The sequence below is a fragment of the Megalops cyprinoides genome, chromosome 14, assembly GCF_013368585.1.
Source record: "Megalops cyprinoides isolate fMegCyp1 chromosome 14, fMegCyp1.pri, whole genome shotgun sequence".
In the NCBI taxonomy this organism is placed as follows: domain Eukaryota; kingdom Metazoa; phylum Chordata; class Actinopteri; order Elopiformes; family Megalopidae; genus Megalops; species Megalops cyprinoides.
Window position 1 is genome coordinate 30746133 of NC_050596.1, and position 12354 is coordinate 30758486.

The 12354-nt window shown below is 44.8% G+C and overlaps 1 protein-coding gene across 2 annotated transcripts in view; it reads left to right on the forward strand.

The window, feature by feature from the left end:
• Nucleotides 1-172: 172 nt before the first annotated feature.
• The window catches only part of LOC118789003 (SEC14 domain and spectrin repeat-containing protein 1-like), a 23379-nt gene continuing 11197 nt past the window's right edge, over nucleotides 173-12354 (forward strand). Inside the window, exons 1-7 of one of the 2 annotated variants that reach the window (XM_036545268.1) lie at nucleotides 173-411; nucleotides 2607-2762; nucleotides 3307-3392; nucleotides 6645-6753; nucleotides 8478-8568; nucleotides 10566-10679; nucleotides 12256-12354. The exon at nucleotides 12256-12354 is cut by the window's right edge and continues 15 nt beyond it. In XM_036545268.1, the coding sequence (XP_036401161.1) occupies nucleotides 3338-3392; nucleotides 6645-6753; nucleotides 8478-8568; nucleotides 10566-10679; nucleotides 12256-12354 (468 nt within the window). In that variant the 5' untranslated portion in view covers nucleotides 173-411; nucleotides 2607-2762; nucleotides 3307-3337. The remainder of the gene's footprint in view (nucleotides 412-2606; nucleotides 2763-3306; nucleotides 3393-6644; nucleotides 6754-8477; nucleotides 8569-10565; nucleotides 10680-12255) is intronic. The other variant, XM_036545267.1, reaches the window with a different exon arrangement.

Genomic DNA, 12354 nt, shown 5'->3' on the forward strand with positions numbered 1-12354 from the left:
GTGGACCGCTAGCCAAGTTACGGGTAAAAAAAAAAAAATCCTAACGGCTCACACAATATATCCCCGCCTACCACAGCAACTTCGCACTGATTCTTTCGCCTGTATTGTTCTTTAGGGAGTGGCTTAAATCTGATGTGTCCAACCCCTTGCAATAGAAAACATATCCAGTTTCAGTCAGTGTAGCTGTTCTCTAGTTGTGCGATTAACGTTGTACCAAAACGGCACGCCTGCAAAAAAATAGCAATTTCCATACAGCTGAAACGAGTGAAGAAAAACAGAATATTATCAGCAAATCTCCGAGACGTCTCATCTGAAAGCTGGGATCGCTGCTTGCAGGCTACCCGCACAGCTGCTGCACGCCTAGCCAGCACACCGCAGCAAACTTAGCTCAAGATCACACTTTTGTCCGAGGTATGTATGAAACAGACTTAAACTAGTCTCTAGGAACACAGTCTACTCTCCACATAGCTAGTAAAACGGAATGTAGGTGGGGGGTCACAATAATATAGGTCATTGTGTCTGTATTATGCTGCCTTAGTGTAGCTAACCGACTCTCATCTCTGGCTGTATGGGGTAGCTCCAGGAAAAACGCGTGCCAGCGGGTCCAGTCAAAATACGGCTTCCAAGCGCATAGTGCCAAAGTTCAGACAAGACAATATCCGCTGTATGCTTTTACAGATTTGTTGTTGGAAGGATTCCGCATGTTAAAAATCAGTGTAAATCGTATAATGGGTAGGCCTTGGAGGTGGTCCTCCGCATAGATTGAGGCTTTTGTTTCCTAGCTGCTGCGCCGTATGGTGATTCCCGAATCCTGCTTGACACAACATTTTTTCATCGGTAGGATGTAGCTGCAGCCGAAGCGTTTTTGCGAATCCACCCTACACCGAGGGACGTTTTCAGCCGGGATCTAACTCTTGCTCGGCAACTGGGCTGCTGATTTGTTTTTTTGAATGAAGCTAGCTGTTGTAGGTAGCTAATTATGACGCGGTTGAGTGGGGAGTTTGTTATAGCAAGGCGATGCCCTCTGTGCTTGAAGTAGTTACTTTTGCAGTCAATGATGAGATATATAGTGTTCAGGACGGGGTACCTCGAGCAATGTTGGTATGTATCATCAGCCTCAGAGACCATGCATTTGGAGCACTGTTTTGGTAACACATAGGCAATTTACCTGAGGTTTGTTTTTCATGTAGCTGATATGGTCTTCTCGGGGGTCGGTTAGCTACAACCTAAATATTGCTCAACAACCGACTATAATGCTGTTTGAAAAGTTTGCAACTTAATGACATTGGACAATTTCAGCAACATTTGGTGAGAGTTCTGTTCCATACAGATAAACTCTTGTAGAATGTGCATGGTTGTTCCGGAAGATTAACTTTTGTATATATGCTGACAAGCAAGTTGTACTTCACAAATCCCAGTTAACCCCTCAGAGCCAGGACTAAATCACACATTTGTACAAGAGGTAATCACAATATATACACGTATAGAGCTTGAATGTAAACTGCAGTTCACATGTCAGTAAGAAAATTACACTGACGTACGCTGGGAATACTACTTATACATGGCCAGAGGAGCACCCTATCTGAAGTGAAACACCATGCATTTGCGTCTCTGTGCTGTGTGTCATGACAGTGCGGAGCAAATTCACGTTGGCTCATCCTTACTGGCAGCGTATCAGTCTCTGCCTCAGCACCTTTTTTAATGGGAAGCACCTTGCGATTGAGCTCAGAGAGCTGCAGTCTGCAGTCGGTGGAGGACACTGCGCTGAAGCCCGCCGCACTGTAATCTACTAATGGGTTCACATTGCAGCCTCACTTTTTTTTCAGCCAGATACCGTTCAATATCTTTCCTAACCGTGTCCTTCGTGTCTATGCTGAGCACACACTTAAGAACAAGATCTTTGCGCGCTGCGCGGAAACAGCTTACGAATTTAATTTTCAGGTCTTGGTACCTCTATTCCTGATGGACAGTTGCATATTTACTTCAAAATGTGCACCCCGGCTCCTCCACGGGGCCTCTCGTCAAGAGAGCGGGATGAACGTTTTATTTCACCCAGTTATTTTTTTATGGGGTTTCTGTCCCTGGGCCTGCTGACTGGTGCTATGCCAGAAGGGCGTTGGGCAATAGCGCCGGATGATAATTGGATGCTTTGTGGAGAAATGTTCCGTCTAAGCAGTTTAGCAGGATCTTGCGTTACCCGCTATATAAATCACCACATTCCACATCTCAGAGTGATCCGTCTGCAGCGTAAAGCAGAATTTGCGTTTACATGAGCGGTAAGTAATTCAGTTGCTGGCGGATGTGGGGGCGACAGTGGCTCAGGAGGAAGAGCAGTCGACTGGGGATTGGAAGGTCTCTGGTTCGAATCTGGCTCATCCTGGCAGTGTCGACGTGTCCTTGAGCAAGACACTGAACCCCCCAACAGCTCCCAGTGGCCAGTTGGTAAGCCTGTATAGCAGCCTCTGCCACTGGTAGGTAAATGTGAGGCATATAACTATAAAGTGCTTTGAGTACTCAAATCAGTAGAAAAGCGCTATATAAATGCAGTCCATTTACCATTTACCATTTATTATAAACCAGCATTCTGTCCCTCTGTCTTTTCGCAGTGTGTGTGACTGTTCCCGTTTGCGTGCGCGTTGCTCTCAGAGGATGGCACAGGAAGGAGACGCCTGAAGGAGAAGGTGGATCAAGGAACGAGGATCAAGTGAATACCCTTCGAATTTCCAGTGGAACAGCAGCCTTGTTTTGAGGCTCATATGAGAGTATGAAAGGCTTTAGGATGTGCTCACTGAATGTGTGTGTGTGTGCGTGTGTGCGTGCGTGTGTGCGTGTGTGTGTGCGTGTGTGCCTGCGTGTGTGTGCGTGCGTGTGTGCGTGCGTGTGTGCGTGCGTGTGTGCGTGTGCGTGTGTGTGTGCGTGTGCGTGTGTGTGTGCACACATGAGTGCATGTGTACGTGTGTGTGTGTGTGTGTGTGTGCGCGTGCGTGTATGTGTACATATGGGTACATGATATAAGCACACCTCTGTAGTAATAGTGGTATTAAACGAGAGGTGGGTGATCACTGCGTTCACATCACTATTCATATTAATGCCATACTGTAACTACGGAAAGGTGGTTAATCATGAAGGCTGTTTGAACATGCTCACCACTCTAGTACAACAACAAAACGACCATAGCTGGTAAACAAAAGGGAAATTAAGGTTTATGTTTGCAAGGGGTCATGGCCCATGGTGGCCTTACTAGTTATGTGGGAAATGGGATGATTAACTAGAAATGATTAATGACCCTTTATCTTTTTTTCCTAGGATTCAGATGTAAAGGTTGAGAGCTGCAGTCATGGAGGCCACAACCGTACTTCCTGTTTTGAAGAAGAAGCTGGCTTTTTTGTCAGGTAGTGTGCTTGACGCAGCTGTGACTCCACAAGAGGCAGCTGTTTAAAGTGCAGAATCGCAGCAACTAAAGTGGCTGCCTTTATTTTCTGAGGGGACTGGCTGTGTGTGCCTGTGAATACGTTTGTATTTTTATTCATGATTAGATCAGGGATTTGTTTATTGCAGCGTCTCTGAAGCACTCTTCGGGGACAGTTCAGCAGTGATATTATAAGCGTTTAAATAAATACCAGAAACAACAGAGGCAGTAAAGCCCTAGTTGTTTTTATTCATTTTTCGGATCAAGCAGTCTTTGGCCTGAGGTTAAAATCCGGATCATTTATTTATGAAAGGAAACTTGTGCTGTTACTAGTTGAATCCTGGGAATATGCTACAGGGGTGAGTCTTGGCTTAAAATAAATGGCTGGCATGCAAATGCACAGTTTATCTAACGGTGACTAAAGACTTGGGCAGGTCTTTCAGCACCCTTTCCAGGTTAGGGGATGATGTCTCGTATATGCTCCCTGAAAGCCCCAGGGCTGTACTTGGCTCATTTTCCCGGTCTTACTTTGATACTGAAGTTGCACGTTTGCCCTGGGCTCACATTAAAAGGCAGCTGTCAGCATGTAATTGGTACCAAGAGACTTCGATTGGAGCTCCTGCATTCTGAAGCAGCCCATTTAATTTCCGATGGGTTGAAAATGCACGCATCAGATCGATGCCTACAAGATAAAGTCTGTTGTGTCATGAGGCAATAAAATATTTGGAATGTGTTTTATTTTTGAAAAAAAAAAAAAAGCCAGATTTAAGAGTTGTGGGTAAAAGGTAAAAGAGATGTGCAGCACATGATTTGTTTGTCTTGACGACCTGCTGAATCCTTTTGTGACATCACTGTGTACAACGTGTCAGTCTTCACCCGAGACGCGGATGATGTCACCCTGTTGTCTTTGAATGAGGTGCATTCTTTCAGGGAGAAGGGGCTGTGGCCGGGGGATATATGCTGTGTGCGGGCTTGTTACAGAAGACTCGGCTCTGTTCCGCTGTTTGGCAGTTCAATCTCATTATTTCCAATCATAGCCTTATAACACTTCCTCAATAAACAAACCTCATAGCATCTAAGAATTATATCCTATAAAATATAACAAATATGTACTCGTGAGGCATTAGAGCTGATATGTTTGTTTGTCGAGGTTTCTTGGGTCAAGCTGGTTTAATTACCCATTTGGTAATTGGCTGTTCCATAATCAATGTCCTGTGGGCTTTTGCAGTTCGAAAAATGTTACCTAATTGCCTATTGACTGCTGAAGGCCACATAATAATCCACAGTAGTAGTATGTCTTACTAATGTAGCTGCACAGTAATATAACTGTGATCAGCTTGCAAAATGCAGATACCAGCATGAGTCTGCAATGTAGAAAAAATGTTTAATGCTTCAGCCTTTTATAGCCTTTCCTTGAAAGTGAGGAGACTCGGGTGAACATTCAGTTCTCCAAAAGCATCATGGGAATGTTGACTGATGATACCCTGTGCTGTGACAGAATGGTGTTTCATCATTTCTCTGGCCCAGATGTGAAGGTTAGATCATCACATTAGTGAATAGTCTCTAGAGATGGTGACACATAGTGGGTCCTTTGAGTGCTATGAAGAACACGTGCTTCTAAACGGGAGGTACAGGAGAAATCAGGATAGCAAAAATACGGTTTATGTCCTCGTTACACAAGGTTTACGGCAAGAGATGCTTCCAATGCTTGTTTATTTTTGGATAAATATACAGCAAGTCATTAACATATAAAGCAACAGATCGAGTAAAATGTCTCAGCTGTCTATGATCCCTGTGTAAAATTTCAAGACAGCAGTTTATTTCGAGCATGCATTGAAGAGGCAGGGTAGTGATGGCCTGCATATTGTTGCAGTATCCGGCAATGTCTGTACCTGGGTTTAGATGGTGTATAGATGTTGATTTGTTCCACTCTTTTGAAAGAGCTGTGAGCAGTCTGGCATATGTGTGTAAGGTGTGGGAACTCGTCAATGTACACGCTGGTCTAGAATGTTCCAGGCTAAACCTGTTTGTGCATTAATGTGTTTTCAGGGGTGAAGCTGTTGTCTGGTGCACAGGAGAGGGGCAGGCCACCACTGACAGTGAGCTTCCTGCTGTCTGCATAGCTTTGGTTATTTCCTCTACATTTTTGCATAGAAAATGAGTGTCAACTTAAATGGATACGCCTCTGTAGGGACATCATCAGTATTTAACTGTTGCCAGTGATTGGCTGAAAAAGAGGGGTCATATTGAGTTTTCAAATCATATTTCAAGGATAATTTTTGTTTAGAAAATGTCCAAGCACAGCTCACTTGTGTATATATATATACATTTCTGGGAAGACATGAGGCTGGACTGCAAATGTTGTATTTTTTACTGTCTGACAGTGTATTTATGGTTTGGTTAAGAAATGTCTGACCAATACATAATTTGAACAAAGAGATGGATTGTAGAACAGGCCAGGTTTTATGTTTTGTTAGCATGTTTGTTTCTTAAATCACTAATTAACATGTGGATGGCAAATGATTGTTGAAGAAAATTTCCAGTGGAACCAGCATTCTCGATGATTGATTTAAACCATAATATTAAAATTGCTACAAAGACATATGTGTTTAGCATTACATCAGAACTGGATAGCAGCTGCGTTTAGCTTCAGCTAACCCCGTTCATTTTTCTATGGAGCCTGCACTGTTATGGAAATGTTCCATGAGGATTGCGCAATCGGAGGAGTCATGGTTTGGGAACCGAAGCGGCTGTTTCCTGAATGCGGATGGCAGTCGGTGAAACGAGAAGCAGCTGCTTCATCCCTGCGGAATACAAACACACTGTGTCAGGGTTCTGTACACACACACACACACAGATTAATTCAGGCAAACAACCGATCGAGCGGTTGTTACTTTGTGCTCAGGTTGCGGTCCGCTGGGAGAGATGGCAACGCCCCTATGAACAGCCCGGGGGGGAGTCAGTAATAAAAGGAGTTAATGGTACCAAACTAAACCTCAGAGGCCTGGAATCGGCGGGACGGCCTGAATCTGTACTCTGTCGTTTACGAGGCACCATTCCTCAATTTAAGATCATATTCCTGGCTGAGGTTTTTTGGAGTGTATCGACCCAACCTTTGCTAAATCCCTGAGTTTATGACTTTTTTTTTTTTCCTCTAGCTCAGTTCTTTCGGCGCTTGCTGGATTTTCCGTGTGTTTGCTAACCCGGGGTGTGTCGCTGTGTTGCTGGTCCGCAGGGGGCAAGGACAGACGCAGCGGCCTGATCCTCACCATCCCACTGTGCACGGAGCAGACCAGCATGGAGGAGCTCAGCTCCACCCTCGACTACCTGCTCAGCATCCCCAGGTAACTCCCCCTTCCACATGCACACACCCACCGCTGACACATGTAGAACATTACATCACATCACTGTCATTTACCAGATGCTCCCATACAGAGCAAGTTACTTGGGTTTATAGTTTTTAAATATTATTTAAAACCCATCTATACAGCTGGATATTTACTGAGGCAATTCTGGTTTAAGCACATTGCCCAAGGGGAAAACAGCAGTGTCCTAATGGTGAATTTGTTAAAAATCAAATCCAGACTTTAAGTTATGAGTCCTGCTGCTTACCGCTGTGCTACACTGCTGCACATGATGAGAATAATGCAGAATAATTACAAGAACAGGCCGTCCAGCACAGCTAGGCTCCTCATTCCAACCTCCAGTTTATCAGGGAGTTTGTCTGCTCTTTAACGCCAGGGTCTCTGCTTCCTCCGTGAAGCCTGGTAAGATATTCCATGCATTTACAAAATACTGAATGGGGGGAAAAAAAAATGTCCTCCCAGCTCTCCCCTACAGCAGACAGAATCCTGGTCCATATGATTCCGCAACCTTTCCTGCTCCGACCACAATGAGAGGCTTACACAAGGATTTATTACTCCGTACATAACGAGTGGACATTTGTGTAGGGGCTGCAATTTGTGCTGTGCCCTTGTTAAAGAGGCATGGTAAAGGTTTTCAGAAATGGAACACATTATCTGTTTATTATAGCGATAACTGTTAAGGTTTTAAATTCCATTCTCATTTGTATGTGTGATCTGATTAAGTTTACTTTACACTAGATGTGTGAAGAAGATGAAGAAATGGCCTATTTTAATGCATACACATCACAGTTCCTCTAGTTTCATGCTTTGGTGAGATGCTCTTGTTCTCCATAAATTGGCTACGTTAAGTCCATATAAGCCGCCTTGTCCAATGAATGGTAACCAGCAGTCCTCTGTGGCGACGGGGTCAGTCCGTCTCCCCCGTAATTAGAAAAATCGGTGACATTGTATGAGGGCAGAGTTACATTTACACTTGCATTCTGCCATTTAGCAGGCACTCTCATCCACAGCGACTTACTAACAAGGAGGCCGAAAGTGCAGCTAATGAGGCTACATGAAAGAGGGTACATACAGGGGCCCCACTGACCCCGTCCAAACATGCACGAGCCCCTTACATCCGTGCTGCGATAGCCGTGCCTCCGTGCGTGCTCAGTGAGACTCTTTTGCAGCAGCTGCGGAGCGCGTGGCGCTGTGTGCAGCCTTTACAACGGTCACGCTTCCGCACTGACTGCGACACGTAGTAAATTGGCTTCATTCGCTGTTTTTAATGAGCCCAGTGTGTCCTGGCGCCCCCGGGGGTCCGCCCGCTCCGGCATGTCATCAGAATACCAACGCATCCCTCAGCTGTTTGAAATGGATGTCACGACAGGGGCAGTGTCTCGCTCTGCGTTTTGAGCCTCTGTCCAGGTTTTAAGAAGCCAATTGCCAAAGCCCGATGCTGTACTTGAGCAGGGTCAGTCTCGACAGCTTAATGCGGGATCAGGGATAATCTGTGCCTCATTGAGGAAGCATAATTTCATCCAAATAAATACTTTTCCTTATTGTAAGTTACCTCAGTTTTTTTCTCATGCTGTTTCTGTTCTGTCATGCTTTGCTCTGTTCTAGTCCAGTTCTGTTCTGTTCTGTTCTGTTATTTTTCTGTTGATGGTGACTGTTGTTCCGCATTATTCCGGCTTTTCTGGAATTTTCTCCTCTCTCCTCAGTGATAAATGCAAGGCGCGAGGCTTCACGGTGATTGTGGACGGCAGGAAGTCCCAGTGGAATGTAGTGAAGACGGTGGTGCTGATGCTGCAGGTGAGAGGCGTCGAGCGTTTCTTTTTTCTCTGGGTGTTTGCCGCGATCGGATTGGCTGAGAGGGTGTAATTGCGCTGCTGGGTGGCTATTCCCCTGTGTCCACTTATGTCTGTATCTGCTTTCTCTTTCTGCTCGTTTATCAAGGACTTCATGAATATTCAAGAGAAAATTGGACAAACCAGTGTTTATAATACCGGTGTGTAAATAATTAATGTCATAATCTAAAAGGAAAATCTGACAAAGACTATTATAAAAGGTATTGGGTATGTGGCTGACAGGTAGGCTGTAAGCTTAGCAGTGCAAAGTTTTGCCCTTGAAAGAGCAGCTACTTTGCCCTTATTTACTGCAGTCTGATTCACACACAAAAAAAAAAAAAAAATCATAACTTGTGATTTCCATGTCTGAGTCATTGTGCACTCTCACAGCCAGTTGGAAGTAGCGTTTTTGTAATCCTTTTTATTTCAGCTGAAAAACATTCCGCCACGCCTCTGCAGTGGAGTAGCTGATTTCAGAAGAATGAAATGTTCTTTCTGAAGGTCCAGAAAGAAGTGAGCCAGTCCAAGGTGCAATTAAGGCAGCTCATTTAAGCCAACGGAGTCCCGTAAACATTAGTCCTTTGTGCCCTGTGATTTACACTTGGTCTGCAGAGTTGGTTTAAAAGGGTTTTTTCCTTGTTTCTCTGTCTCGCTGTCCCCTGTAAAGTGCTGTGAGGAGAAACGCAGACCTCTCTGTATCCAGTCCTGCTCTGGGCTGCTTTTGTTCAGAGGAAAGGCCTGTGTTGTGTAATGCTTATGTCAGTGGTCTGCTTCCCCACAGGCGTTGAAAAAAGAACTGAAGAACGATAGAGATATTTAAAAAAAAAATCAATAGATGATTATTGCTAACATTTTTACAAAACAAGAACAAAATGTGGTGTGTTTTTTGTAACTGAAAATAAATGGACTGCACCTAACGCCAGTGCACTCAGGATGCGTTAATGTTGAAAGCCATTATGAACTCGGAGGAGGTGAAATACCAAGGGCGTCCGATCTGTCAGTGAACAAGTTCAGCGCCTCCTGGGTCCTTCGCTTGCTTCTGGCAGAGCTGCTGCCTGATTCATCATTGACATTACAAGAGCATGTATTTCTCTCTGGGAAACCACATCGCATTCAGAGAGAGTCGTGTTTCCCCACGATGCAGACACTGATTCAGGGCCTCCCAGAGGTGCTTTTGTTGGGTTCGTGTCGGGTGAATAGCTGGGACAGACATCACACGCATCTCATCCCATGCCAGGAGTGTCTGAGTTACAGTACCTGTGCACCTTTGCGTGAAAAGTTGAGGGCATTATTTTGCACAAACTAGTGCCCAGTGTGTTGGGGGAGAACATTGCCTCTGTACAGCTGTATAGTTTAGGAGCCATCAGTTAAAACTGCCTGTGATATCCGTCAGTATGGCAGGGCATTTCCCAGTCCGTACGTCACCCCTGTAACCCATGCACCTAGTGCAGAGTACCTCTCCCCACGTCGGAAGTGCTCTGTCCTCTCACTCTAATGCTGGAATGGATGTAATTATGTCTCCTTGGTGAACAGAATCCTGCACCAAATTTGCATGCTTCTGCCAGAAGGTCTGTATTCCCAAGCACGACATGTTGCCGATTATTCGACTCTAAGCCACCACATGTACAGTGGAAATCTTATTGGCCCTTACTGCTGTACCAGGGATCTGGTCGAGTGTATTGCAGCAGCTGGGTATTCAGTGCATGTCTATCTGAACTGTTATTCAGTCTGAATGTGATCTGTGATAAACTTTCGCTGATATGGTGTGGCAAGCACAGCTGACATGAGCTGGATTCAGTAATGGGATTCTTGACAAGGGATGAATAAAGAAAGGATTGAGAGTGGAAGGTTTTTCAGAGTCTCATTTCAACCGCCTTTAAAGTGTGGCTTTGCCAAGAGCTCTTTTCGTATAAAACATCCTCTGTTTTTACAGCCCTTTTTCAAATGTGCTCGTGTTTCTAGAACGTAATACCAGCAGAGGTGTCCTTGGTGTGCGTGGTCAAGCCCGATGAATTCTGGGACAAGAAGGTGACCCACTTCTGCTTCTGGAAGGAGAAGGACAGGCTGGGCTTTGAGGTGAGGTCCCCACTCCCCTTCGTCGTGTCACGCGTTCACATGGCGGTATAATTAGTACGCCCCGGTCCCATTGCGGGGGTAAAGGAATGTGATGGGAAATCAATGGTTTTCCCTCACAAACTGTTGATTCGCATAATGGCCTTCTCTTTGTGCACAGTCTGACATAGCGTTATGCCCATGTCGTGCTCTGATAGATTCCCCATCGATTCACTTTTTCCATTTAGACCCATAGGCTGCCTTGTCAACAGGGGCGGCGTCATTGCGATTTAAAGATGCATGCTTGAACATAATGGAGACCGAACAGAAACGAAAGACAGCAGTTTACCTTCAGTGGTATTTGCAGCACTGGAGGAAGGGCATGATGCTGATGGGCCAGCTCTTCTAATTATCATCAGTCTCCTCTAATGAGCTCAGACAGGCTCTTATTAATGGGATAGTAGACGCAGCTATGCATGAGATTTGAATGCACCTTACATCTGCACACAAGACAGTGACAAATGGCGTAGGGTCAGCAATTAAGTGCATCCGTAAAGCTTCTCCTAAAAATAGGAAGGTATTGGTCATAAATAATGAAACTGGCAGTTCTTCATGTAGAAATGTCAGGTCCGCGGTCAGTGATTCACAAGGCATTTGGCCATAGCACAGTTTGAAAGCCAAATTTAATTTGGCTCTGGATGAATGGGTCTTATTAGGAACCGGTCGTGGGAACCGCTGGCCGGACGTTCGGTGCTCTTTCTCATTCTCTTGTCAATGGTTCTGATTACTCCAATTGGATTGAATTTGGAGGAAATGGTCAGCGCTGACTCACGCTGCAGGCCAGTTGTGGGTGTCACCAGACTGCTCCATGGCTGCACAGTCCGTTGTTTTCTAAGAACGCAAAGTCAATTTTAATGGCATTTCTGGGATGCTGATGGGACCTGTATGAATAGAGCATTTACTGATCTTTCAAGGCCATTGCTGTTTCACTGTTCGTATTACACGCTGCATGTCCAGTAGTCTCCTGGTGGGCACATCTCCTAAACCACTCCCACAGGTCTTGAAGAGCCAAACAGCCAGCATTAGTTATTGTTAAATATCAATTTCCTCCAAGTGGTGTTAAAATGTGTAGGCCTTTTCTAAATCTGAGAGGTCTCTGAGCCTAATTGAATATGCAGTTGTGTGTCTGTTTAATTTTTTTGTATATTTAAGTATAAAAGGGGTTGGTACCTGTACTTTTATTATGATCAGTCAGCCTTTTAAATTGCCTGGTAAGTTGCTCATACAGGACTGAGCACGGATGATGTATTTGTTTGAGGCGGAATTCGATGTTCTGTTTGTGACTGAATCATGTCAGGACCAGAAGCCCCAGGGATTGTGTTACTTTAAGCTGTCAATAGAAAAGTAATATCATAGTACCAAAAAAGCACAGAATTTTGCTCCAGGAGCTCATAATGCCTTTCATACTCTGTCGTCTAACAGAAAAGCTGTTTCATTTAGCGTTTTTTTTTTTTTTTTGACTTCCACTCTGATACTAAAATCCTTGTTGGAACTGCTGTGTGGATTTCATGAATTTTTCCTTATCTCTCTCCTGGGACAGGTCATTCTCGTATCTGCCAACAAGCTCACACGCTACATTGAGCCGTGCCAGCTGACAGAGGAGTTCGGGGGAAGTCTCATTTATGATCACATGGACTGG